At 32.2% G+C, this 27,653-nt stretch overlaps 5 protein-coding genes across 10 annotated transcripts; 2 read left to right on the forward strand and 3 right to left on the reverse strand.

Annotated features, from left to right (window-relative positions):
• Positions 1-5,661: 5,661 nt before the first annotated feature.
• On the forward strand, positions 5,662-10,431 carry LOC130948673 (protein MODIFIED TRANSPORT TO THE VACUOLE 1). The gene is made up of 5 exons (XM_057877511.1): positions 5,662-6,311; positions 6,969-7,715; positions 7,942-8,097; positions 8,591-9,544; positions 10,050-10,431. The coding sequence occupies exons 1-5, from the start codon at positions 6,105-6,107 to the stop codon at positions 10,089-10,091; spliced, it is 2,106 nt and encodes a 701-aa protein (XP_057733494.1). The 5' UTR covers positions 5,662-6,104; the 3' UTR covers positions 10,092-10,431.
• Positions 10,432-11,206: 775 nt separating this feature from the next.
• Positions 11,207-15,368, reverse strand: LOC130951575 (uncharacterized). 6 transcript variants are annotated; one of them, XM_057880264.1, is made up of 14 exons: positions 15,330-15,368; positions 14,668-15,070; positions 14,497-14,588; positions 14,247-14,405; positions 13,814-14,147; positions 13,307-13,425; positions 13,147-13,219; positions 12,852-13,072; positions 12,649-12,705; positions 12,380-12,554; positions 12,006-12,128; positions 11,759-11,929; positions 11,615-11,674; positions 11,207-11,527 (listed from the first exon to the last, which is right to left on the reverse strand). In XM_057880264.1, exons 1-14 carry the CDS (start codon positions 15,353-15,355, stop codon positions 11,402-11,404), a joined length of 2,139 nt encoding a protein of 712 aa, XP_057736247.1. In that variant the 5' UTR covers positions 15,356-15,368; the 3' UTR covers positions 11,207-11,401. The 6 variants fall into 6 exon arrangements, 5 of the variants coding, with proteins under 5 accessions (XP_057736247.1, XP_057736246.1, XP_057736245.1 ...); XM_057880263.1 differs by lacking the exon at positions 15,330-15,368 and having other exon boundaries at positions 11,801-11,929; positions 14,668-15,166; XM_057880262.1 differs by lacking the exon at positions 15,330-15,368 and having other exon boundaries at positions 14,668-15,166.
• A 700-nt stretch (positions 15,369-16,068) lies between these two features.
• Positions 16,069-18,496, reverse strand: LOC130950943 (uncharacterized). The gene is made up of 4 exons (XM_057879548.1): positions 18,261-18,496; positions 17,952-18,040; positions 17,546-17,643; positions 16,069-16,724 (listed from the first exon to the last, which is right to left on the reverse strand). The coding sequence occupies exons 1-4, from the start codon at positions 18,268-18,270 to the stop codon at positions 16,628-16,630; spliced, it is 294 nt and encodes a 97-aa protein (XP_057735531.1). The 5' UTR covers positions 18,271-18,496; the 3' UTR covers positions 16,069-16,627.
• Positions 18,497-18,758: 262 nt separating this feature from the next.
• On the forward strand, positions 18,759-20,408 carry LOC130947942 (pentatricopeptide repeat-containing protein At2g13420, mitochondrial-like). Its single transcript, XM_057876651.1, has one exon. It carries the CDS (start codon positions 18,774-18,776, stop codon positions 20,325-20,327), a length of 1,554 nt encoding a protein of 517 aa, XP_057732634.1. The 5' UTR covers positions 18,759-18,773; the 3' UTR covers positions 20,328-20,408.
• LOC130947943 (uncharacterized) lies at positions 20,390-23,934 on the reverse strand. The gene is made up of 9 exons (XM_057876652.1): positions 23,685-23,934; positions 23,015-23,091; positions 22,462-22,690; positions 22,197-22,351; positions 22,010-22,055; positions 21,828-21,919; positions 21,571-21,667; positions 21,276-21,332; positions 20,390-20,784 (listed from the first exon to the last, which is right to left on the reverse strand). The coding sequence occupies exons 1-9, from the start codon at positions 23,829-23,831 to the stop codon at positions 20,611-20,613; spliced, it is 1,074 nt and encodes a 357-aa protein (XP_057732635.1). The 5' UTR covers positions 23,832-23,934; the 3' UTR covers positions 20,390-20,610.
• Between the last annotated feature and the right edge of the window lie 3,719 nt (positions 23,935-27,653).

Here is a 27,653-nt window from a genome sequence, read left to right on the forward strand (position 1 = left end):
ACTTGCTTAAGTGGACTAATGATTTAACTACTAGACTAATCCAAAACACTATTAAACCCCCTTTTTTTATTGTTTTAAATATGTTTATTTCTAAAATATTATTAAACTAACTTTTCTTAAATAACAAAAATATAACACATATGAATAATAATTATTAATTAAAATAAAACATAAATACAACATATATATATATATATATATATATATATATATATATATATAGGTAAATGATATCCAACCCCCTCTAAAATAACATGTAAGTTACTCTTCATTATGTGTCACATTGTAATTGGTCCTTATCTTAACCATAGTTGAGTTATTTTATAATTTATTATTCTTAAAATATCAAAGCTCCACTCCCGTTAATTGAAGCACATTCCACTCCTCCATTTTTTGTTCATCACTTCATCACCTAAATTCGGTCCTTCCAAGCACCGTTGCGTTCGTGACAAGAAGCACCAACGTCATCGTCATCTACTGTCTTCCCACACAACCTCTAATTAATGGTTAATTTTAGTTATTAAATTTTTTTATTAAAAAAATATATCTTTATTTAATTACGTGACGGAACATATATTTATATGTAAAATATAATATAATAAAATAAATCTATTCAAAGTATTTAAAAGTTTAATTAAAATTATGAACATACAAATATAATAATAAAATTTGTACTCCAAACAAATAAACATATTTTTTTATCATACATATATTTTTTTTAAAATAAATATATTATTAAAATTAATAACAGAAATTTAAAATAATAAAATTTAACTTTCTTACCGTATTTTTTATAGTATTTTTATTTTTTAATTTATAATTTATTAGTACTTTATTATTTAATTAAAATTAAACAAATTATTTTTATGAAAAATTATTTTTTGTATTATATTAGAGAAGAGACCAATATAGCAGTTTAAAAAATAAATTATATAAATATTTAAGAGATAAATATGAAATACATATCTAAAATAAATAAAACAGATAAAATAGGAGTACTATTGAGAAATGGAGAATTATTTTTGTCTGTTTTATTTATTTTAGGCATGTATTTCATATTTTTCTCTTAAATATCTATCTATATAATTTACTTTTGTATTTAAAAATTTTAATATTATCTATTTTTTATTTAAAAATTATTTTTACATTATTGTTTAGACTGTTATATTGGTCTCTTCTTGAAGATAATACAAAAAATAATTTATCATGAAGATAATTTATTTAATCATTAATTAAATAATAAAGTATGAATAAATTAAAAATTAAAAGAATAAAAATATTATAAAAAATACTTGTAAGAAAGTTAGATTTTATCATTTTAAACTTGTGTTATTAATTTTAACCATTTATTATTTTTTAAAATAATTTATGTACAATAAAAAATATATTTTTTTTTCTGATTTTAATTATACTTTTAAGTACTCTAAATAGAGTTATTATATTATATTTTACATATGAATATATGTTCTATCGTGTAATTAAATAAAGATTTATTTTAATAAAAAAATTAATAACCAAACTAAACATTACTTAGGTATGTATTTCATATTTATCTCTTAAATATTTATACAATTTATTTTTTAAACTGTTATATTGGTCTCTTCTCTAATATAATATAAAAAATAATTTTTCATAAAAATAATTTGTTTAATTATTAATTAAATAATAAAGTACTAATAAATTAAAAATTAAAAAATAAAAATACTATAAAAAATACGCTAAAAAATTTGAATTTTATCATTTTAAATTTCTGTTATTAATTTTAATAATATATTTATTTTTAAATAATATATGTATGATAAAAAAATATATTTATTTTTTTGGAGTACAAATTTTATTATTATATTTGTATGTTCATGATTTTAATTATACTTTTAAATACTTTGAATAGATTTATTTTATTATATTATATTTTACATATAAATATATGTTCCATCACGTAATTAAATAAAGATATATGTTTTTAATAAAAAAATTTAATAACCAAATTAACCATTAATTATGTGGGTAAGCAGTGATTCACGCCAAAAAGAGACACTGGCTATACTATATTGGGAAGAGAGGTTGTGTGGGAGGGCATGGCGATGACGTTAGCGCTTCTTGTCACGAACGCGACGGTGCTTGGAAGGACCAAATCCAGGTGATGAAGTGATAAACAAAGAATGGAGGAGTGGAATGTGCTTCAATTAACGGGAATGGAGCTTTGATATTTTAAGAATAATAAATTATAAAATAACCCAACTATGGTTAAGATAAGAACCAATTACAATGTGACACGTAATGAAGGGTAACTTACATGTTATTTTAGAGGGGGTTGGGTAGCATTTACCATATATATATATATATATATATATATATATATATATATATATATATATATATATATATTATTTGGTGGAGATCCATATATATAAATATGACATATGCGATCCGATCTAATCATGTTACAGATCGGATTATATCTGCAAATTATAAATTAAATATAAATAAATATTATAAATTTGTAGATAGAATCCAATCTATGAACACCCCTAATAAAAAAAATTTTATTTTTTGAAATATATATTATATTCATTACAAATAAAATAATTTTTATGTCATTACATTGAGCTTTAAACTTATTTATATTAATCGAGACTAAATCTAATTATACTAATTAATTACATTGAATTTGAACTCTATAAATAAATTCGACTATTAATGAGTTGAATAAGAAGTTAAATTCAATTTTTATAATCTGAGTTTACCCTAATTTAATTCAACTCAGTTCCATTCTTATTTCATAACAACCACCAAGTAAATTTTAAATTTTTTGAGGCAAAAATTTCATTAATACATTTTTAACCAATAACTCATTGATATCGAGATCTTAAGTTAAAGCAAGAAGTATCTTAGGCCCAGTTTGGCTAAACTTCTTAAATAAGTTCTTTTGAAAAAGGAGCTTAAAATATAAGAACTTTTATTAATAATAACTTTTAAATAAGTTATTTTGAGTTTGGATAGTTATTATAAAAGTCCTTATTTTAAAGTTGTGCATTAAATAAGAGTGATAAAATAACTTTTGAAAATAGGAGAAGTCACATTTTTTAACTTCTTCAAAAGCTCTTAAATAACTTTTTGAAAAGTTAAAAATTTATCTAAAAAATTGTACCAAACACATTAATATAACTTTCTATAAGTCAAAAGTTGAAAAAAGTTTCACATTTAAGTTATTTAATTAATTAATTTCAATTAAGTCTTTTAGATTTAAGTGCTTTTTTTCATACTTTCTTTTAAATTTACTCACGCACATTCTTCTTTACCTCTAATGCTACATCTTTTTTTTCTCCTTATTTTTTATTATTTTTTAATTTCGTTACCGTTGTCACCAACATCACTTCGTTCTCCTCCTTTTCCTCCTCCTTCCTTTTCATCATTCTCCTCCTCCTCCATCATCATCATGATCATCATCATTATCGTCGTTGTTTTTTTCTATTAAGTATCGTCGTTATCGTTATCATCGTTATTGTTATCGTTATCATTGAATTTTTACCATATTGACGACATTGTCTGATCTAAAACCGATTTGGATGTGTTTTTGTTTAAAATTGACTTGGTCTATGCTTGCTTTGAGATGAGTTTGTTTATGTATCGTCATCATTAAGTAATTTTGGTTCATAATTTTCGATTCATTTGTGAATTAACTGATGTTCACTTGATGCTGCTGTTAAGTATTTACCAATTTTTCTTCTTAAAAAATTTCGATTCATTTTTTAGTTTAATTTAGGTTCATTTGGTTTCGTTTCGCTTGAATTTGCCGAACTTGTTCATGTGTGGTTGTTTAGTTAGTTTTTGTTCAAATCTGAACTAATTTCGGTTCATTTTTGAATTAACTGAGTTTCACTTGATGCTGCTGTTAAGTATTGACTAAATTTTTTATTTCTTAAGAAATTTCGGTTCATTCCTTAGTTTAATTTAGGTTCATTTAGTTTTGTTTCACTTGAATTTACTGAACTTGTTCATGTGTGGTTGTTTAGTTTGTTTTGTTCAAATATGAACTAATTTCGGCTCATTTGTGAATTAACTGATGTTCACTTGATGCTGCTGTTAAATATTGACCAAATTTTTTATTCCTTGAAACATTTCAATTTATTTCTTAGTTTAAATATAGGTTCATTTGATTTCATTTTACTTGAATTTGTTGAACTTGTTCATGTGTAGTTGTTTAGTTAGTTTTTATTTCAAATTTGAATTAATTTCGGTTCACTTGTGAATTAACTAAGGTTCACTTGATGCTGCTATTAAGTATTAACCAAATTTTTTATTCGTTAAGAAATTTCGGTTCTTTTCTCAGTTTAATTTTGGTTCATTTATGAGTGAATTAAGGTGCATTTGGTTTCGTTGTTCTGCACAATTCAAAACTCTTCGTCGCCATCATCATCTTCTTCTTATTTCATTTTATTATAATTCTTCTTGTTTCACTCTCTTCAGAGAAATAAAACCAAGAAAAAGACAAGAAAAACCAAACAAAGAAGAGAAAAAAGCACATAATACTGCAAAATTATCAAGGAGAGAGGAGGAAAAGAAAAAAAATACAGCAACAAAAGAATGACGATGAGGAGAAAGAATGCGAAGAAGAAGAAGTAGGAGGAGGAGGAGGAGGAGAAGGAGGAGGAATGCAAAGAAGAAGAAGACGACGACGACAGCGTAAAGCCCCGCGCGTGAACGTAAATGACTTGGTTGAAAGAATGATGTGAGCGCATATAATTAAGCTCTTTTAATGAGAGTGGTTTTATTGGTGTTGAGTCTATTTGGTTGAACTTGGATGACAATAATATGCTTCGATGTGTAGCAGATTATGAGGCATGGACACTTCGTTGAGTTGTCGTGTTCGCATGTCTAACACATTTCGGACACGACACTCGTCCAACACGCGTGTCTGCTGTGTCAAACCATGTCTTAATAAAATATAAAAAAATATTCTCTGCACACGCTTGCACATACCTAAATATCATCACGTGTTAGCGTGTTTAGTTTTATTCTTGATATGTATTATTGAAATAAATTTAGATATAATATATATTATTATGTATTAAAACAAAAAATAGTTTAAACACTGTATATAAATAAAATAAGACATTAAAAATAATTTAAAAAATAATTTATATTTTAATATAAATAAAATATCAAAATATCATTATAATTTGTTAAAAAAATACTTTATATTTTATATATATACATATCACTATATTTTATAAAATTTTAAAATTCATTTTTCGGTATATCTTGTGTGTTCGTGCATGAAAATAAAATTTCCAGTTTTTTGGAAAATTAAAAAAAAAATTTAATATATAAAAAATTTATTTAATAGCATAAAATATAAAATATGTCATAAAAATTAATCAAATAATATATTTTTTAACTTAGTTAAATGATAAATATATATTAATTGATTTAGCATTTATTTTTTTGCGTATTTTTTAAAAAATAACTAGGGAGGTGGATTGGCAGCTTGCGGCGGCGGGTGCTAACGTGCGCAGGGAACTCGCAATTATGTTGAGACTTGAGACAAATCAACACTAATTCACTCATCTGCCACGCCTTCCATGCTTCTTTTCATCGTTTTGCTGCCACAAATCATTCTCACCTTCTCTCTCTCTCTCTCTCTCTCTCTCTCTCTCTCTCTCTAATCCTTCAAGTTCAATTTTCTTTTTCTTTTTTCTTTTTTCTTTTTTTCTTTTTTTTAATCGATTCCCAAATCACAAAAGTTACACAACAGAAACAGTTACACAGACACCCAACCCGTTTCAGATTCCCCCCAATTCTCACACAATCTCTTCCTTTTCGCATCTTTACCCCCCATTCGACATCGTTTTCCATTTCTTTATCCCCTTTTTTCACAACTCTTAAATCATTCGCGCTTGCATTTCTGTTTCCTGGATTCTTCATCACCCTGAAAAAATAACAGTTACCTCGATACAGCGTTGGGTTTTCCAATTCAGGGCATTTTGGGTTCTGGGTCTTAGGTTAGTTTCTGATCGGGGAAGTTTCCGCGTGGTGGGGTTGTGATCACTTTGCAAAGTTTGTTCTTTTAGGGTTTTTAATTTGATTGAGTTTGGGGGAATATGGAATCGAGTCGAAGAGCTGTGGAGTCGTATTGGAGGTCGAGGTTGATCGATTCAGCTACTTCGGATGAAGATAAGGTCACTCCGGTTTACAAATTGGAGGAAATCTGCGATCTTTTGAGGACATCACATGTTAGTATTGTGAAGGAGCTTTCAGAGTTTGTGTTGAAGAGACTCGATCATAAGAGCCCAATTGTGAAACAGAAGGTATACACAAAAGAAAGAAAAATTGGTATTGTTACTGGTTTTCCGTGGTTATGTTTTAGTTGGACGAGGTGGATCTGGCTGGTTCAAAGTTTGAATATTTTTGTTTTGAAAAGCAGTTTTTTTTTTTTTTTTTATTATTATTATCAAAGCCATTGCACATGTTAGATAATGATTTAGGGTACCTAACAGGCTAATAGATGAACTTGATAGACTGTGCCTACGAATCTCTTATCTCCTTTAAATTAACTTGGCTAGGGAATGTGTACAATTTTTGTTGCTGATTGAGTAATGTGATTGTGAATATTTAGGCATTATTGTTAGGATGTGTTTTTTGCTGCTTTAGCTTTCTATACTGCAATCCACTGATCTATATATGTTGTGCTTGTGAGGTGAGCGATGTCCATCTTTTGCTTCCAATACTAAATTATCCTTAAAACGGTAAATCCTAATATGAGTTGTTCTAGTTGTCCTTGAAATTGTGTTATTCTGTAATGTGGTTATGTTTTCTAACTTCTAGTTTACAGGAACTTGACTAAGGGATATGAAAGAAAAGGATTATAATGTTTCTGTCGTTAGATACTTGGATGATAGGCTTGTTATTTGTCTAAAGTCAGTTATGTGTACTCAGTTCATTTTCTTTTCCATTATTGTTGGCAGGCTTTAAGATTGATAAAGTATTGTGTTGGAAAATCTGGTGTAGAGTTTAGAAGGGAAATGCAGAGACATTCAGTGGCAGTTCGTCAATTGTTTCATTACAAGGGACAGTTGGATCCTTTGAAAGGTGATGCACTAAATAAGGCTGTGCGAGACACGGCTCATGAGGCTATCTCTGCCATCTTTTCAGAAGAAAATAAGCCAGTGGCAGCGCCTACTGAAGATATTAACAGGCGAATTCAAGGGTTTGGGAATACAAACTATGAACCACCATCAGAAGATAAGAAATCTTTTATTAGTGAGGTAGTCGGTATTGGAAGTGCATCAATTAAGCAAGGACTTAGTAGCTTAACACAGGGACATTCACTAATGAAGAATGATACTGGAAGCTACAGGAGTCCAAATCTTCGAAGGTCATTGACCATAGAAGAAGAACGTGGTGAGAGATATGAACCGGTTAAATACCGAAATGAAAATCAGAGTAGTTTTGAGCTTCCAAAGTCCAGTGGTCCTTGGAGTCAGGATTCAAGGGTAACTAAGACGGAAACATCAAATGGTGATTCTGGTGCAAGTTATTCGGAAGGTAAGACAAGGGAGGATAGGTTGCTGGAGACAATTGTAACTTCAGGGGGTATTCGGCTACAACCCACTCGAGATGCTATTCAAGTTTTCCTAACAGAGGCTGCCAAGTTGGATGCTGTGGCTTTATGTCATGCCCTTGAACCAAAGCTTCAATCTCCCATGTGGCAGGCATGTCTTCGATGTTAATGTTTCTACAACAATATGAAGTCACTGATCAAAAGTCCATATCAATTACAAAGGAATGCACATAATTATATACATTTTTTTAAAAAAGGCTTCACATAAACTAATGATTCATTTATTGGTTTTGTTGTTTTTGTCATCTTATTGGACTAAATATTTGAAAATTTTTCTGCATATGTTATTTAGCTTATTATGAGAATATTCTTTTCAGGTTCGCATGAAAGCTGTTTGCGTGCTCGAAGCCATGCTTAGAAAGAAGGATGATGATCATTTTTCATTTGTTTTTTCTTACTTCACTGAAAACAGTGATGCAGTGGTGAAATGTTCAGAATCTCCCCAATCTTCTTTGAGGGAAAAGGCAGTCAGGGTAACTTCATAACCAAACCCTGAAAGAAAATTATCACATGAAATCATGAAATTTCATCTTATTCATTACATTTTAATATTGGTCAAGCCTCATCCCCCCTCCCCTTCTCTCTTAAAGTTTGAAAATTTTGGATTGTGTGGCACTGGAGATTCTAGCAGAATTTATAGGATATGGCAGGATGCTAGTTGATAAATTGAATCTAAATTGTGAAGCACCCCAGATAATTGATATTTTCATTTATTGTTGTTTATGGAAGTCTGAATATTGACATACTTTTGACGCATGTTTTATGCATTTCATACCCTTGTAATTTCAGTTCTTTCTTTTTCTTAGTCACTTACACAAGAAATAAAGTATCTCATATGCCGGTAACTGAGTGTCATTTGTAATTTTCTCCTGAATAACACTAATGATTATAGCCAATGTCAGCAGAAAAGTCTAAGATCAACCTTTCTAATTTAATTTAGTACGCCCTTTGTCCCTTGATTGACAGGTTCTTGGGCTTCTAGGTGTAGGCCACTCAAATAGCTCTGGTATTAATTCAGAGAAGGCCGTGAAGACAGAAAGTACTACTGCTGTTGAGTTGCCTGACTTGATTGACACAGGAGATTCAAATGATAATCTCGAAATGGAGAATACTACAAAGAATGTGCTTGATCAGAATATAGAAAATTTTACATCATCCAGACCTCCTCTGGTTGATGATTTATTTGGAGATTTTAGTGGTTCTGTTGGAGCTACTAATGAACCAAAAAATGATGACGACCCTTTTGCTGGTGTGTCATTTCATACAAGTGAGAAGAAAGAACATGCAGCTGATCTCTTTTCCGGGATGGAAGTTGGTGGTGATAAACCAGTTGATCATGGAGGTCGTGGACAGACAAGTAGGAGTGATCCCCAACCCTTTGACCTCTTTGCTTCCAATCCTGAGCAAACAAATCATAAAGAATTTGTTGGTGATTTAATCGGTGGCTTGTCATTAGAGGAAAATACCTCAAGTTCAAATCATAAACCATCTCCCCCTACGACAACAATGCAATCGGAATCTTTATTTTCAGGTTTAAATAGTCAGGTTCCAGATAATAATTTAGGTGGCATGTTGGGTTCCCAGACAGTTGGGTTCAATGTAAATCCCATGTTTCCTACGGGTCAGCTGCCTTATGGTGTGCAGCCCGGTATGATGTTGAACCACCCGTATGCTTCTCAGCCCTTTAATTATGGTGCCATGGGGACTCTCTTGGCTCAGCAGCAACTCCTTGCAACAATGGCTAATTTCCAACACCTTAATAATGCCAACATGCAAAATGCTAGTGCTGCTCAAATGACTGGACCCAATGGAAGTACACCTCTTCCCGATATATTTCAACCAAATTTCTCAAACCAACCTCCTACCTCACTGATGAACAATTCAAAGAAAGAAGATACTAAAGCATTTGACTTTATCTCGGTAAGTCTGGATGTAAATCCCTGTTTGTACCTTTGTCGATTTAATTTTATTTGACAGTATTTCGCCGATTTAATCTTAGCATTGTTTGAATATACTGCTTTATGGGATCGGGTTTAGTGTTGACTTTTTACAACTTGAACGAAGTTTGATGTATCTTCCGAAACAAGATATTCATCTATGAATGATAAGCTTGAAACAAGAACTCATAGTTGAAACATGGAGCAAACAAAAGATTGCTGCCAACATAAATTCTTCTCGCTTTAGTCCTCAATTTAATGAGGCATATCTAACTATCTAAGAATGATTGAAAACATCTTATTGTTTAGTAAATTTAAGGTTTGACACAATTACCTTTAATTAATTCTCCTCCTTATATTGACTCCTTTTGTTTACTCCTTTCTGTAAATTGATGATGTTTTCACTGGATTATCATTTTATGATTTCTCAGTAAGAGCCTTGGATGCTTTTGATTCATAAACCTGATTACATCGTTTCATGTTTGTAGGACCACATTGCCTCTGCCCGTGATTCAAGGAGAGTGATTTGATATATAGACCTTGTGTTGGATTGGTGTGGCTTTCTATGAGAAAAGAGGTTAATTTTCTTACAGTTATGGAAGCATTTCAGGTCATATTCTACATGTTCTTGTTAGCAAAAACACAATAAAACAAGAGAAAACATTTTGGACACGGAAGAAGTTCAAAATTGTTACCAGAATTGAACATACGAGAATGTTGTGTAGTGTTATACTTTTCTTTTCTTGTCTATTTGGAGTTGTTTCCGTTGAGTATGTATGTAGGTAATAGTTGAGATTTTGCAGTTGTAATTCAGGCCATAAGAGCAATACAATTTCTCTTATTTGAGGTGTGTTTGTAGTATGCCTTAAATTATTTTTAGTCAATTGTATGCATTAGACAGCCAAATAAACTACTAGGTTATGCAAAAACCATGTTATGAGAGGTATTTTGGTATGCAGCAATTTATACCAGACCCTAAAAACAAACAATTATTAGGTGCATTTTATAGTGGTTACCGTGGTTATACAGATTTGAAAATACTTAAAAAATATAGTTAAAATTAAAGTTATTTTTATTATTTGAAAATAGTTAAGAAATTATAGTTGTGCAATTAGTTTTAAGAATGTTACTTTTTACATATAAAATTAAGATTTATTACATACCAACTTTTATTTTTATCAAATTAAATTGGGAAACTCATTGATTCTTCACACATTACATTTATCACCTCAAATTAAATTCAATTTGCATTTTAAAATATTTAGATTGTTTTTGTCTTTTTTTTTTATGGTATCTCCTAAGTCCTAATTTGGTAAGTAAAGAATTAATCCATTGTAGTTTTGAACTTTATTTAAGGGTTTGTCACATGTCAAGAAGTTGTATACACAAGACAAGATTCAAATTGCCGATATTTGTTTAAACGGATTAGAGAACTATCCATTCAAATTGCCGATATTTGTTTAAACGGATTATAGAACTAACCACTAAAAGTTAGAATATTTTTGTCGTTAATAAATTGCAACTTACTTTTGTAAGTGATTTGATAATTTAAGGGCATTTTTGTTGGTTTGTGCCCAAAAAAGGAAAAAAAATTGTGAGGTGTTCCAAATTAGGGTAGCATCAGACAAGTAGTGAAGATCTGTAAAGTGGAGCATTTTTTAATAAATGATTTGGATAAATCTGCATGTGCATTACATCCAACAGGCTTAGGGCCTTATTCAATTGAGTACCCTAATGGAAGTTTGTCACATTCACATTGCACATAAAAATAATGCTGTCATCTATATACAGTTGCTTTCTCCAAATGTAAATTGTATTGAGAGTTGAGAAAGAATCATGTTCATGAAATGGTTGGTGGCTGATCATCTTGATTTTCCAATGACTGGTTACTCTTACTCATCATCTCTCTAGTTTGCTTTAGTTGTTTTACAACATCCAAACGCTCTGGAGAATAAGAGGAAGGAATCTACACATACAAAAGCAACCTCCATCAATGTTGTTACATCATCAATTAATGCAGCAAAATATGAATGACAAGGCAGCAAATTGTTACCAAGAATGGCATATATTTCTTGATGGCTGCTATTATAGCTGCATGGCCTACTGTTGTTATCTGTTAACAAAATGAGAAAGCCAAAACTTGTATCTATGCAAGAATTTTTCAAATAAAATAGAACAAAAAGCATAAGTTGCTTACAGGAAGTAGCATCAAGATTGTCATTGGAATTAAGACTATTACATCAGTCAAGGTTCTCTCTAATCTCTTTCTTTGACTTCTTGAAGGCTTGAAGCCATGTGCTTGCTTTGCAAGTAATTGCAAAGCAACCTTGATATCCATGAAGAGCAACCTTGTACCCATCCAAAGGTCCTAGTGAGTAGTAATAGTAAGTAGCACACTTTCTAAAAGCATGTGGATTTTAAATTCTCATACAAGTCTTTCTTACCGCACTTGTCAATGCCAACTTGGTGCTGTATCGCTTGATAACACTTTGATGTAGAGGACTTGACTTGTCATTTACGGAAACTTGCCCAAATGATGATTCCTTGTTTGTTGCCAAAATTGGAGCCTGTGATTTGAAGTAAGACAAGAAATACAGTGGTTACTATCATGTCAAGTCGAGACCATGTCGAATACTCACTCTGTTCTCTTCTATCTGTCACTGTTACTTTATGTCATATATGAAGAGTAATGTAATTGCTACTTATATAACAAGGCATAAAATTTTGCATCTCTTGTTTAGAAAGATAATGAGTTCCTTAACTTTGGAACTGAGGTTGTTCTAATGATCTTACAAGTAGCATTGCATAATTAATATACCTTGGGGAATCCAGAACTGTTGTGAGAATCAATCTTTGGAAATCCTTTGGTAGTTAAGTCCTGTGACCTATGCGGTCCTTCAAACAGCAAAGTTAACTTAGTTCCATTTATGCCTCCAATGTATGATGATGTATGATTGTCAGATGCAGCATGGTCCATAATATTTAGTGAATCACTGAAAATGGATCATATATTAAATCATATTACATAAAGTTGTCTTCTATGAAAGAAGAGAATGTGTAAAAAAGAATTCAACAAAACCAGCATACCCTGATTTATCATAAGCAGCCCAATGATCTTGCAGACAATTGCTTAGCAATCCTTGACTAGAAATGTTATAAGGGGCAGTTTTTTAAGTGGTTTGATGGAAATCATGAATTATTAACAAATTTATAGTATTCCTATTTTATTTTGCCACATGATTCTGGAAAATTTTCTGGCTAGGAAACATTTTCCATAAACTAAAAGTTACCAGTGAAGCAAGTATGACAGTGAAGCTGTGTCCAACGATTGTTGAGTCGAGCGATTGAAGTGCGCAAAGCCAGAGAAAACATCATAGCACACAGTAAAAACAACAGATAAAATGATCTCCTTCTCTGCTTGGCGAGCGTTGTGTTTTTGTCTTTTCTGTTTGCAGTTTATTTGGACATATGAAGCATAAAAATCAAGCCATCCTATCTCATCAGTTACTACCTGAAAGATAGTATAAACTAAAATTATTAACATTTAATCTCAAAGTGCAATTGGTAAAGTTCACAGAAACTAACCTCCATGAAGCATTGATAAACTGGTATGCAGGAAAAATCTGGATAAATGAAAAGAATCCCACACTCCAAGTAACTTGGAGGGAAAAGGCAATGAATGATTAGTATCAATATCTTGAAGATCAATACGGCTAAAATGAAACGGACGAGCAAAGAGATCAACCTAAGTAAGTCCTTAACAATTTCATCAAGGTCCTTAATTCCCATTGCTGACAGAAATATTCTAGTCCTTCTTCCAAGATATGCAAAAAGTCCCAGTATGGCCAAAGTATCTGATGGAATCTGTAAAAGTTGCAGTACAAGAAACTAGATCAATGAAGAGTGATAAATATAAATAATCAGTGCACCTATGAAATGATAAAATTAACATGCTAAAAAACTGGAAAAGACATTGACAAAGTATGTTCTTATCGTTCGACTCAACTTTCAACGATTCCCCTATAGTTTTATAGTTTTAATCATATACACATATTGAAATGCTGTAAGAACCTGACTTAAAATGAGTCAAACTATAAGGACTAAAGTATAATTAAACTAACTGGAAATCAAGAGAACATGGTAGATTTAATCTGTGACTATATTCACTCTGAATGGAATAAATTCTTAGGAAAATGTTATAGTCAACTAAAGTTATTATCCATAAAGTTTTGAATGAGTCTGCAAACTTGACCTTGTGTTCACTTTTCTTGTTTGACATGATGCTTTCTTCAGATAATGCTTTCTGTAGTTTCTTATGTGCCAAACCAATCCAAAACTCAAGCTCCTCGGTTTTTTCGCTCGGAAGAATCTTCTTACCAAAATGCAACAAGAAATTCAATTCAAATCCTGCCTCAGTTGCTAACTGGTGTAGTTTGTCCACTGAAGCAAGATTGAGTGAAAAATCCATGAGCTTGACCAAAACATCCTCAAAACACAAAACAGGTATGGGGCGACGGATACGGCCACAGCCTAATTTCACCACTGCAGTACAGCAGGTTATAGCCACAATTATACCTGCAATGCCGCTGAAAGCTTTTCTGTCAGGCTAATTGGACCTGTTAGAAGAGTTTTAATCCATGGTTTGGACATAACTTTCTGGAAAAACAAGGTTGTTTGAGGCAAACCTTCCAGCATATTCCACAGACCATTGTTTCAGAAGAGGAATAAAGTATGCTGCTATCTGTGGCATTTCAGTGTCTCTAAACCAATGCACCAAATCCGGATGCTGCATTCGGAGTTGAAGCTCAATGTGTTCTCCCACCTGATTTGTTAAAGGGTTCAAACTGAAACTAGAGCTTGTTACTTCTCTTAATCACATATCTATGGATGTTACCATTTCCAAAGAGTATGCAAAAGAAAAATCTAAAAGCTTACATCTCTCTAACAGGGGAAAATTCGTTATGTCGTTCATGTGATAGCAATATCTCCAAATCAATTGCAGTTTTCATCAAAGCATAAACTGCAACCTGTGTAAGCAAGCATGTTGTCAGTGTTGTAATTAAGTAGTTGCGAATTTCAATATCAAAGAAACTTTTGGTGCTTAACCTGGTAAGCAATTCGCCTATGCCACTCATGAACATCTTTTCCAATCCAAGCCATTGAGAGTTCTGGACCACATCTTGAGACTCCAAGGGACTCAACAGATTTAGAAAAGCTCCTAGCAGATTCATGCAATACCGAAACAATGTAGTCCACTCTATTAAACTCCACTCCCTCAGTACTACTTGATGGAACATCAGTAACCTCCTCTGCTTCATTTCTTTGATCAATACAAGAAAAATGAGTCTTATCTGATTCGGCGAGCGATGAGCATGCCCTTAAGGATGTGTAATATCTAGACAAGGATCCAACTAACAGGCCATTATTCAAAGAGCCCTCTACTTTGTTCAACTTGGCATGTTGAAGGGCATAGACAGTTAAATTCTTTCTGATATCTAATCTGAAGGATCTGCAGTTAGATATGAGCTTCTTGAACTTGTAGATTTGCCATGTTAGAAATGCATAGAGTTGTACAAATGAAATCATATACATCAGAAATAAAGGGGTCAACACTTTTATTATACAATAAATATCAAAATCAGTTTCAGGGAACACTTCAACTTCACATCATTATGCACTGTGTCTAATGTACAATTAAGAATAAGATATGATTTATATACTTTAATAATAACAAGGTAATAAAACATAAAGGAAGAAAGGAAGCTTACAAGTGATGAAACAGTTGATGCTGCATATTGAAAGGTGTAGCCATGGAAGATAGAAAATGGAAAATTAAAGAAAAATGGTATAAATAATAATAATGATAATGATAATGATACAAATAAGGGAAGAGAACAAACACCACCCTTCTCTGGAGAACTATAAATAAGTGCAAGCATTAAAGCGATGTCATCGAGGCACAGAAAGAAAGAGTGATAGTTAGGTACAAATAAATAACCATTTTGCTTACAAGTACAAGAAAAGACAAGAGTTTGAAACATACCTTATGCTGTTATTACAAATTCCCTTTGGATTTAACTCCTGACATTTACCTTTTTCCTTAGCTAAGGTTTTTAGTAACCTTGTGATAATCATAGGATTCATGTGTGAACTATGAACATGTTTCCAAATTCAAACACTCATTTGGACTTTGGTGTCAATCAATATTCTAATTCATATGACTTGGTTGTTTTCATGGTTTTGGTCATCCAAAATTTGTTTCTTTATTTGCCTAATGTTAAAGAGTATCCTATTCTTTTTTCCGTTTTTTCTTACTCCACAATCCATATCGAATCAAACTCATATCTTTATGAGATCAGAAAAAATTCTTTATCAAATATATGAATAATCTCTATTGACGCTTCACTTCCTATCCCCAAAAAAGAAAAAGGGAAAAGAAAACCCATAAGAAAAAAAAAAAACTTAAATCAGATCATGTAATTGTCTTGGTTCAAATGATGATAAAATTGCAGCAACTTAATAATCCTAACGACATATCATAATGGATTTCAATTGTGCAAAGAATTCTACTACCTCTATGAACAAACATTGACCGGATAACGACAAGAGAATTTGTTTGGAAACACCTTATTGAGTACAAAATTGTTCTGAACTTGAAGTACAAAATTGATACTCAGAAAAAACCTATCATTTGCCTTTCCCAGACTACATCAGTTTTCAGGAGCAAGATCCTCAAATCAACCACCACTTTGCATTAATGGGATAAACTCTTTCCCATCAATTTTTGTTCCCAGCCACACTCTCCTCGGTATACCATTGCTAACTTACAGGTTTATCCTCTCGTGTGAAAATTTTACAAGACCTTATCATCTGTTAGTTTTTACCACTGACTAGATACTTTTATCGGTCCCATACTTGGCTCCATCTATCAAAGGTGAAAATTGGAGCATGACCTGGTTTTGTAAAATTTTCACGAGAGGAATCGAATGACAAACTAAAGAAATGACATTGCCAAACTTATCCCAAAAGTAATATACATTGTTAAATCTTTGGGTTCATTGGTCTTTCAATTATCAATCCTCTCAGTGGGTTTCCCTTCAGGAGTTTCTCCATTTCTTTCCTTAAAACCAAGTTCTGCCAAGTCCTGCTTAGCCATTAGGTTCCTGTAAGAAGCCAATGAATAAGAACCATGTATACCAAAAATAATGCTAACAGTAATCATGTATCAATAATATACGCTGAGCATGGAAACAGATAAAGATGACCAATAAAACTCTCCAAACATTACATTTCACCATGAAAAATACTTTGGATTATGTGAAGTTAGATTCCATCTTCCCTATGTAAAATTTTCTGCGAAAATTACACAAATTGGTAGAGTGTGGATATGACTCCCATGTTGTCAAACTCCTATGCAAAGAGAACAACTAAAACTGAGTCTTAAGAGCCTGAAAAACAATTTTGCATCCATTGAAGAGAGAACCTTCTTCAAAACTATTGGTTGTTTTACCTCTCATGTTACAATAACCATATGCCTTAATATACATTTTTTTTTTCTGATCACATTAACTCTTCAAGAATTGCTCCCTAATCTTTTAACTTTGGGACACGGTCATCAAGGAGATTGGTAATTAGCAAATTCGTGTGACTGTATTATTACTTTTTTTTTTGTCACATGCTCAATGAGACATCAATATTAGTGGCATCGGTCACTCCTTTTCCCATTCTCAAAACTGCATGCTCACTCAAACAGATGACAAAAACTTTAGAATGATTATTCTAAATCCGCTGAATATGAGTTTTTTAGAATGCCACACACCAAGTGAGTTACACCACAATATTGTGCTCCAAAGATTAAAAAACATGACAGAAGAGAAAAAAGAAACAGTGCACTAAAAACATTCCAACTTATGCTAACCTACACAAAGAAAAACACTACAGCCAATCAAATATGATATTGATAACACAGAAAAGCCAAACTCACTTTTCCATTCGGCACTGCAAGTACTTTTTCGAGAAGTCCCTGCATTTTTCAGACTGGTGACCCGCAGTTTTCAGACAACCCAAATATTCTTTCTTCTCCTGAAACAAACGCAACACACAAAAAAATGATGAGAAATAATTTATCCCCCTAACAATTCCTTGTAAATATCTTCCTTATAACCAAATAAGGGAAGAATTAATTACTTTCTAAGATATCGATTGTAGCAACATATTGATTGTATCAATATTAGCATTAAGGAAACATTTACTCATTATCGATTCGACTAATCGTCCAGAAACAAATACACAAGTTGCAACGGCTTACTCCTCGAAATTCAACTATAACCATAGATATAATATAGGTTAAGACTCAGTTACAAATTGAGAAACTAAGATGAAAGCATTACCAGGTCACACAAATGCATGTGATCTAATGGGAAAATACCCTTCTCAGGAGGCACTGGACGGAGCCCTCTATTGCCACCAAATGCGCCACCTATTATAATCAAGAAGTGTATCAAACCAACTATCAATCATTTTCTTCACTATTTCACCAAATTCGCACGATAGATGAAAAAAATTCGTATTTGAGAAACATAAATTTAAGCAAAAATTCCTCAAGTGCTTCAATTAAAATCCAGCTAGTGCTTATATAAATCACTTAAACCCTAATAATAATAATAAAGTTGGTGAGGAATATAATAAGCAAATGGTACCTGCACTCATTTGTAGGAATGGAAAAGGTTTCGCAGAATCGGAATCGGAGAGAGAGGAGTTTTGAAGTGAGGTGGAATTTGGAGAATATTGTTGAGTGTTGAGTGTTGAGCGCGGGAGCTCCGTCCGAAGAGAAGAAAGAGGCACTGTTAAGTGTTAACTAATGTGAAATAAAAATGATGTGATAAACTAAAACCTCAAATAAAAATATATTTATATAAAAATAATAATTAAGAAGTATTCGATAATTCGACAAAATTAATTTAATTACTTAATATAACACATGACATGTTACATGTGTTTATATTTTAATTATTATTCTCATATAAATATCTTTATAAGTAGCCACATAAATTAATTATTCAAAAATTAATCCAAATCTAAATTTCACATTCATGGGCTAAAATAATTTCTTATTCTCAAAAAAGAAAAAAAAATAAACACGGTGAAAAGACTTTGCTTCAAGTGTGCTTCACTTCACTGAGCTGAAACACTCGTAAGAAGAAGAAAGCTCCATGTACATGGCACTCGCCAAAGCTCCATCAACACCTCACACCTATGCATACTTCCTCTCTCGCCGTTTCTTCGCGTCAACACTCCAAAACGACGCCGTATCCTCACTCCCCACTCTCCAACCCTCAAACGACGCCGATTCACTCTCCCGCATCCTCCTCACTCACCACAACCCTTTCCATGCCGTGGAATCCTCCCTCCAACTCCACGGCGTCACCATCACCCCTCACCTCCTCTCTCAAACCCTCCTCCGCCTCAGACACCATACGAAGATCGCATTCTCCCTCTTCACCTACGTCAAGTCCCTCCCTAACCCTCCTCTCACCACCGCCTCTTACAACCTCCTCATCGACGTCATGGCCAAGGTCCGCCAATTCGATGTCGCCTGGCAGCTCATCGTCGACATGGACCGCCGTGGCCTCACCCCTACTCCCAACACCTTCTTGCTCCTCATCCGCCGCCTTGTCACCGCCGGCCTCACCCGCCAGGCGATTCGTGCTTTCGATGATATCGATGCCTTCGCGGAGAACAAAGTTAGTTCAGAAGAATTTTGCCTCCTTCTTGACACGCTCTGTAAGTACGGTTATGTAAAAGTCGCTGTTGAAGTTTTCAATAAAAATGTGCATAGGTTTAGACCCGATGTGAAAATGTACACTGTTCTGATCTATGGTTGGTGCAAGTTAGGGAGAATTCGAAAGGCTAGAGAGCTATTTAGTGAGATGGTAGATAAAGGAGTTGAGCCTAATCTTGTTACTTATAATGTGTTGTTGAATGGGATTTGTAGAAGGGCTAGTCTTCACCCTGAAGATAGGTTTGACCGGACGATAAGGGAGGCAGATGAGATGTTCGATGAAATGCGCAGCAAAGGGATTGAGCCAGATGTGACTAGTTTTTCTATTGTGCTCCATGTTTATAGCAGGGGACATAAACCGCAGTTATCCCTTGATAAATTGAGGTTAATGAAGGAGAAAGGTATTTGTCCGACCGTGGCGACGTATACTTCGGTTATAAAGTGTCTGTCTTCTTGTGGGTGGCTTGAAGATGCTGAGGCTTTGATTGATGAGATGATGGAGAATGGAGTGACTCCAAATGCTGCAACATACAATTGCTTCTTTAAGGAATATAGGGGGAGAAAGGATGCTGGTAGTGCTTTGAAGTTCTTTAAGAAGATGAAGAGTGATGGTTTATGCTTGCCAACTTCACATACATATGGCATTCTGATTAGGATGTTTTTGGATCTGAATAAAATTGGGGTTGTGGAAGAGATATGGAATGATATGAAGGAGACTGGGGTAGGACCAGATTTGGATATGTATACCATTCTAATTCATGGGCTATGTGCAAAACAGCGTTGGAGGGAGGCTTGCCATTATTTTGTAGAGATGATAGAGAAAGGATTTCTTCCTCAGAAAGTTACTTTCGAGAGCCTTTACAAAGGGCTAATACAGGCTGATATGTTGAGAACTTGGCGGAGATTGAAGAAGAAGCTTGATGAAGAATCCATAACATTTGGTTCGGAGTTTGAAGAATATAAATTAAAGCCATATAGGAGATAAACTATGGCAAAACCCTTAAACATGATTGTTGCAGAAGTTAAACACAAAGCCACACTGAGATCAAGAATAATATACACATTTATCATTGCTTTTCATAATGTATTTATACATATTTGCAGCTGCCTCTAATCTCTAACATTTGGTAAATGAGCTAAACCTCATTGCTGTACCCTTAACTCTATTCCTAATCCTAATTAATAATCTTGGATATAGATATACTATAATTCATGCCCTTGCCAACTGCAAGAAAAAGGCATAAGCAAGAAATGCAAAGTACAATTAATCAGTGTAGTTCTACTTGATTTGAATATGAATTCGTATGAAGATCTGATACAACATAACATTCAGTCTTGTGAGAACAAAAATCGAGCTTTTTACTTGACCTCTGTGCACCTGGGTGCTGAATGATTACTAGAACTTCATCTTTGGAGCTTTGATAATGTGAACTAGAAGTTGGCTACACAAGCATAATGATTGTGTTAGTAAAAGATGGATGACGTAAATCAGAGATACTTTCAATGTCTACAATTATAAGAAACAATCAATTCTTTATTCATTTAGTAAGTAGAAGTATGTTGAGGAGGATTAATTATTTCTTCTTTTAGATAGTTCCATGCTTTGAATGATTGCTTAACAATTAACAACAAGATACTACTCAAGAAGTAGTAAACTATGCAATATTCAACTAAAGAAATTTACTCTTTGCTGATCTTTATGATGGAAGAAGGAGTATAAATTCCTTTAGATATCTTAGTTGATTAAGCCATTGCCTCTTAAAGGCAAATTTTGTTGGAATATCTTTGCAATTCTTTTCAGGTGAATAAAATTCTTATTTTGATGAAGTTAAATTAAATAAGAGAAAAGACTATTCAACTTTCTATGTTTTCAAGTAGCAACACTTACCACCAAGAAAAAAGGGACACCAAAAAAAAAAGTAGCAGCACTTACCACCCCAATGTGCCATTCATGACTACTAAATTCTTTAAAAGTTGCTGCATCCATTTCCTACACAATAGTGTACTCAGTACGGTTAAAAGAATGACATTATTCTATCCATTATGGAATGAACGCCTAGTAAATCGGTTAAAGGTTATAATTTGTGATCTAATCTACACTTATATGATAGAAGAACGTATAGAAGATCTAAACTATTTACAACTTAGTTTCTTACAAATGTTCTTTACATATAATAACATTTTAGTTGGCATTCTTGGCCTCAGTAACGTGAAGATAGATAACTTACAATACTGTAGGTGGGAGGCACCAGAGTCTCGCCTTTACATTTTGTGGCAGGCATAATAGAGAAGTGTGGTGCCAAATCTTGTGACTTGAAAATCCATCTACAGGTAAAGAAAAAGAACAATAGTTTTATGTTAGCAACAGACACATAAATCATGAATAGTATTCTAGTATTTTGTAGTAAAATGATGATCAATTTTGTACTGTTTAGAGAATTGAAGTGGTATTGACAGTATTGTATCCTTGGATATATATGCATACCCTATGTACAAAAAGATGCAGAGTTGCACCCATTCTCTGATTAATATGCGAATCCAGTAATTCTCCGAAGAGTCGTCCACATTCATGCATATCTATAATTAATATCCTTGTCAAAATCAATTTCATATTCATAATATTTATGTAAGTTTATGAGTGAAGCACATAATTATATATATATATACCACAATTTCTGCCATAGCTACAATCTGCATTGCACCCTGAAATTTCCTGCACAAAGGAAAGGAAAGCGTGTCTATAATTAAGCATAGTTTCTTCTTAAAGGGCTAAGGTATATATATGATATGATATGATATTTGAGAAGAAATTAGTCATAATAAACACTTTTAATTGAGATACTTTGGCACTTACTTGAACATTGTGTACTTCTTATACACAGCATCATGCATTGTATGAACATCTTCATTTTCTATAATGCTCAATTGTTCTCGCAACACTAGCAGGTTTTGGGAGATATGGTGGAAAATCACATAGAATGAAATAAAATAATTTAGTAGCAGAAGTACCTGTACATTTGGTCAATTACAAAAGTCAGAAATCAGCATAATTAGAACTAACAAACACATAAATTTACAAGATAAATTGCAGATTGAGAAAAAATAGGTAAGAAACTCACAGTGAAGTATGGCACACAAGCCTTGTAACCAACTAGTGTCAAGTAAAACACACACGCCAGCGCCGCAGTTGTTCGCCGTTCATTTAGAGAAAGACGCTCACACATGATGCAGTAACCATGAGATATGAGCAGAAAGGAGACAAAAGCAGCTGTCTGAAATAGCACCCCAGTTACATACACTCCAAATGACATCCATAAAGAACATGCTTGAAAATTGTAGCATGGGTACCTGCAAGAATTGTGTAAAAAAAAAACTTACTTAAATCATTAAGAACAACAAATACAGAGTTCAATTACCAGGATAATAAATTTTCTATGAATCCACTCTCTTTATTTGGTTGATACTTGATACTCACGCCACTGGCATGGAACATGAATTTGTCCGTAGAAGTCTAGAACTATCAACCAAGATAATATGTGTGTGTCTATACTCTATACTGAATGCAAGATTGAGCGATTCTAAACCGTAAGCTGTATAATTTTTTTTCTCTCATATAGAAAAATAAATGATAAAGAAAGAAACAGAGAAGAAATAAACGAGTCCAACATTTACCAGAAGAGAAAGGATAGCATGAGCTGCAATGCTTTCATCAATGGAACCGAAGTAAGAGTCCACTGCAACTTATTGCACTGCTCTAACAAAATAATATCATAAAAACAAAGCAGTCACAAACAGCTGAAGAAAAAAAAAAAAAACCACCTTCTTCAAATTCAAAGAATACACATTTTATTACTAAAAACTATAAGGTAGAGTTTGAAAGCAGGACTGAGACTCAGTATTTTGTTTGGTAACCATATTTCAATTCTAAAACACAAAATTTCAGTCCCTTCAAAATTACCTTTATTCAACTTTTCAAATTCCAAATATAACTCCACTTTTCCTTTTTCAACAAGACACTAAGACATAACTCAATCTTGCACATTTTATGCTAAACCAATACAAAGACTTTAGTCTCGATCTCTCATCAGTCTCTGTTTAACTAAACTTAGATAATTGAAATTTGTATACTTGATTGACACAAAAATTCTCACCACACCTAAATAAATTTAACCATAATTATGTTATCGAGCTAAAATAATTAATTAAAAAGGAAAAAACAAGATCAAAGTTTGAACAACGAAACAGAGTCGGAGCTACCAAAACTGGAAACTCAAGTGCATCAATATGATCATAACTACTAAACGTTAATCGTCATCGATAGAATTCAATGAAATTGAGGAACCTGAGAATGGCGATTCCTGTAAGTGTAAGCTGTCCAAGAGAATGCAGAGACGAACCAGATCGATAGGAACGTCAGGTACACCGTCGGCACAGCACGAAACGACTCGTCCAATCTCACGCCCGAACTGCCACTACCGGAGTTCGCCATTTCGTTGCCGGAAATGTTTCTTTCTCCGCCGGCGGCGAAGGTTCTCCGATTTCGGTTTTTGTTTAGTTTTGTTTTCAGTCTTGTAACTCTTTTTTAAGTGTAGAGAGTTGCTGCTTCTTCTTGTTGAGTTGTTTTGTGAGCAATTTATACGCCGGCGAGTTGCACACGTCTCAAACCTTTCCATTTCAAATGTGCCAAAAGTCAAAACTATTTACTTTCTTTTTCAAATTTTTTTAATCGAATAAATAACGATTTGTATTCATAAAAAATAAAAGTACATATGTATCCACACTAAATCGAAACTAAATTTGTATCTACGCAAGATGCCTTCTATGCGACAAAAATACCCTATTTTTGAAAGGTTAGAGTGCCACTTAGAGTACTTTTGTCATACAGAGAATATCTTATGTGGGTACAAGTTTAATTTCCATCTAATATAGGTACATATATCAGCGTTTTCATCTTTTATAGGTATAAATGGTCATTTATTCTTAATAATATACATAAATTTAAGTAAGAATTTAATTTTAACCGTGGAAAATAATTTTATTCTTACATGAAATATTATTTTAAAAAATTAAATTAAATGATTGTATAAAATATTATATATTGTTAATATATTAAAATTAATTTTTTTAATTAAATTATATTATTTACAAACTTTGATATTATATGCGAATAAAAGAAACTGATTCCTAATATTTCTATAGCATGGTTTTAAAAGAAAGGGGATGGGGGGGGGGGGGGGGGGGGGGAACTCTACACAGGCTGATATGCACATCAAAACTGCAGTTTAATTTAAGTTAGCTTCATCGTCCTTCTAGAATTAAATCATTTTCATTATGTAGTGACATTTATTTTGGTAAGAGAAAACAAATATTATTATTGTTAGTATGTAGTAGATGATTTTCTTAACTTGAACTATGGGGTGTATCATATATACATAACTGATTAAGATTATATTTTTGGTCAGAGAAAGAGTAAAATTTGTCTACTTTAATTCCCACTTTTAATACAAATATCATTGCTATTTTGAATGTACTTAGAAATTTTGTGGTTAAAGTGGTACGTCACCGGCTTTCTTGGTGCAAAACCATGATAAGTTGATAACTTTCCATATAATTTAATGGGTAACATTTGTTGATTTTGTTTAATTAATTAATTAAGCTTGGCCACATGTTATTTATTGTGCCTAAATGTTTGCACTACTAAAATGCAAAGTTGATGGGCCCGGTTTTAGGGAAAGAAAGTGGGTGGGTGTAACTATCTTAATTCTCAAGTGCAAAATGGAGTCATGCACCAAAACCACTCCGTGATTTTGTAATCAATGCATCAAGTAAAAACTAAAAGTTATTTACTATTACATCCTTATACTATATATAGATTGTACTGATCAATTTGGGTTGGTCGAGTGGTCAGTTTATTCGTCCGCTTAAATAAGTGCCGAGAGTTCGAATCTCGCCTTGTGCATGCAGCAACCCATTGGCCAGCGGTAACCTTTAAATGAAGTTCAAATCCAAAAATTATATATATATACATATATATATATATATATATATATATTGTACTAACTATTTGGTGACTAATAATTTTTAAAATTGTATTTAAAAGAGAAATTGAAAAATAAAAAACAGAAAACAAAAAACAGAAATTAAATTAAGTTTTTATATTATATTTGATGTAAAATATACTCGATTGAGTTATATCTCAGTATTTTGTTTGGTTTAAGATAAATATAAAAATTGAGAGATAAATTTAAAATTTAAAAAGCTAAATGAAAGTTTTTTTAAAAAAATATATTATTAAAATTTTAGTCATCATTTCTAAAATTTTTAGCTCTTTTTGTCTCTACTTTTTAGAGATATTAAAAGAACTAAAATTTTATATTTCATCCTCAAAAAACAAATACAACTTAATAGACATAATATTTTTGTTATTCATACTACCACTCATCAAAAGATTATCCACATTCAATCTTACAAGTTTTTCTAATTGATGTTTTCTCCCTTCTTCTCCCTTAGCTTTAGGTGATATCATTCTAGTGAAGAGACTGATAAAAAAATTACTCAATAAAAAAATATTTATAAACACTAGAAATTAGTAATAATAAAAATTACTTTATAAATGTTTTAGAACATTTAATAACCCTAAATTTTTAACATTCCTCTAGTATAATTGTCTTTGTCTCTTCTCTTTTCTGTATGTATTAAAAATATCACACGCTTAAAAGAGTTTATTTTTACACAAACACATATTATTTTTAAAATTTTAATACTTGTCTTTAAAATATTCATAATCGCGAATAATAAAGTCATAGTTCAATAACACATAGCATTACTATTTGGCAATATTTTTGTTGAAGAAGACGTGAAAGGCACTTCAAAGTTCTTCTCTATCTAATTTTGTAGAACTTCCAATTATATTATTGATTAAACATGTAACCAACTAACCAAAAACAAAGTTCCTTGCCCCCCTTTTCTTATCTTAAATTAAAATTAGTAAGTTTTCCAAAATATACCACTAGTGACAATTAAAAGAAGAAAAAAAAAGGAAAGTAAAGGTGTCATTGAGCCGTTGGGGGAGAATTTAGAATAGTCACCAAATCATTATAAAAAGAACTAAGAAGTGATGTTGGTAATGCATTTGACCAACTAATTTACAAATTTTATGCAACGCCATGTTGACTTTGATTTAATGTGTCAAAAGAACTATTTTTATTGATTTTTTTTTAATTTAAAAGGGCAATGTTTAGAATGTACCAAAAATAAGATTGAGAATGGTAGATGAAGATGGTTATCAGAATGAAAACAAAGACTTTAGGTAATCAAACTCACTAACAAAAGTACTGTCTTTTACATCCTATCCAATCAAATGCATCTACATCTTTTTCTATATATATTATTTGTCGTTATGCATAAAAAAATAATTTCTTGATCTCAACTCATATATCCGGTTAGTGATAAAAGGAAAAAAAAGAATGTTTTCAAAGCTCAATTCATTAATATTTTTTATTTTGAACACTACTAAAGATTGCTTGAAACAACCGAAAGAAGATTGCTTAAACTTTGGAAATAAAATAAGAAAAATAGGTTATAATCGGTTTTTGTTTTCATTTTAATATTTTATATTTTTATAGAATTTTGTGGGGGAAAAAAAACTGAAAACGATGAAAATATTTTTTTACCCCTTTTTTGTGTTAAAACATTGTTTTATTTATTATACTTTAGACTTGCAAGTTTAGTCAGATAAGTAAATGAATGTCATACATACATGACAATTATAAAGCATAAATTAAACCTATATTTATAGATTAATGGTCAAATTGATTTTCGAAAGATTGTATGATTGTCATTTTTGTTTTAAATTTTTTTTAATTAACTTAATCCTTAATGAGTTAATACTCAAAATAGCCCCTGAAATTTTGAGACAGACTCAATTTGACCTTCGAAATATCAATTGACTCAATTTGAACTCCCAAATTTAAATAAGTGACTCACGTTAGCCTTTCTGTTAATCTCTATTAATGGCACGCTTACCTGGAACGTTAAGTGACACGTGGGCTTGACAGGTGGGCTTATTAAACGACGTCGTTTTCTCCTTGGCGCATAATCTCTCTTCAAATGACAGTGCTTTCCATTTTGAGGTTAAAATTCAACAACACCAATGATCAAACCACTCAAAACAGGAAAATTCTTCTTCTTCTTCTTTATTCTCTCGCATGCACCATACTGTGGAAGATCAATGTCGCTGCTAGTGTAGGGCGCTGACAAAGCTTGTCACACGCATTCTCGTTTGCTAGTACGAGGAAGAAGAAGCTGTGCA

This window comes from Arachis stenosperma, chromosome 9, assembly GCF_014773155.1.
Source record: "Arachis stenosperma cultivar V10309 chromosome 9, arast.V10309.gnm1.PFL2, whole genome shotgun sequence".
In the NCBI taxonomy this organism is placed as follows: Eukaryota; Viridiplantae; Streptophyta; class Magnoliopsida; order Fabales; family Fabaceae; genus Arachis; species Arachis stenosperma.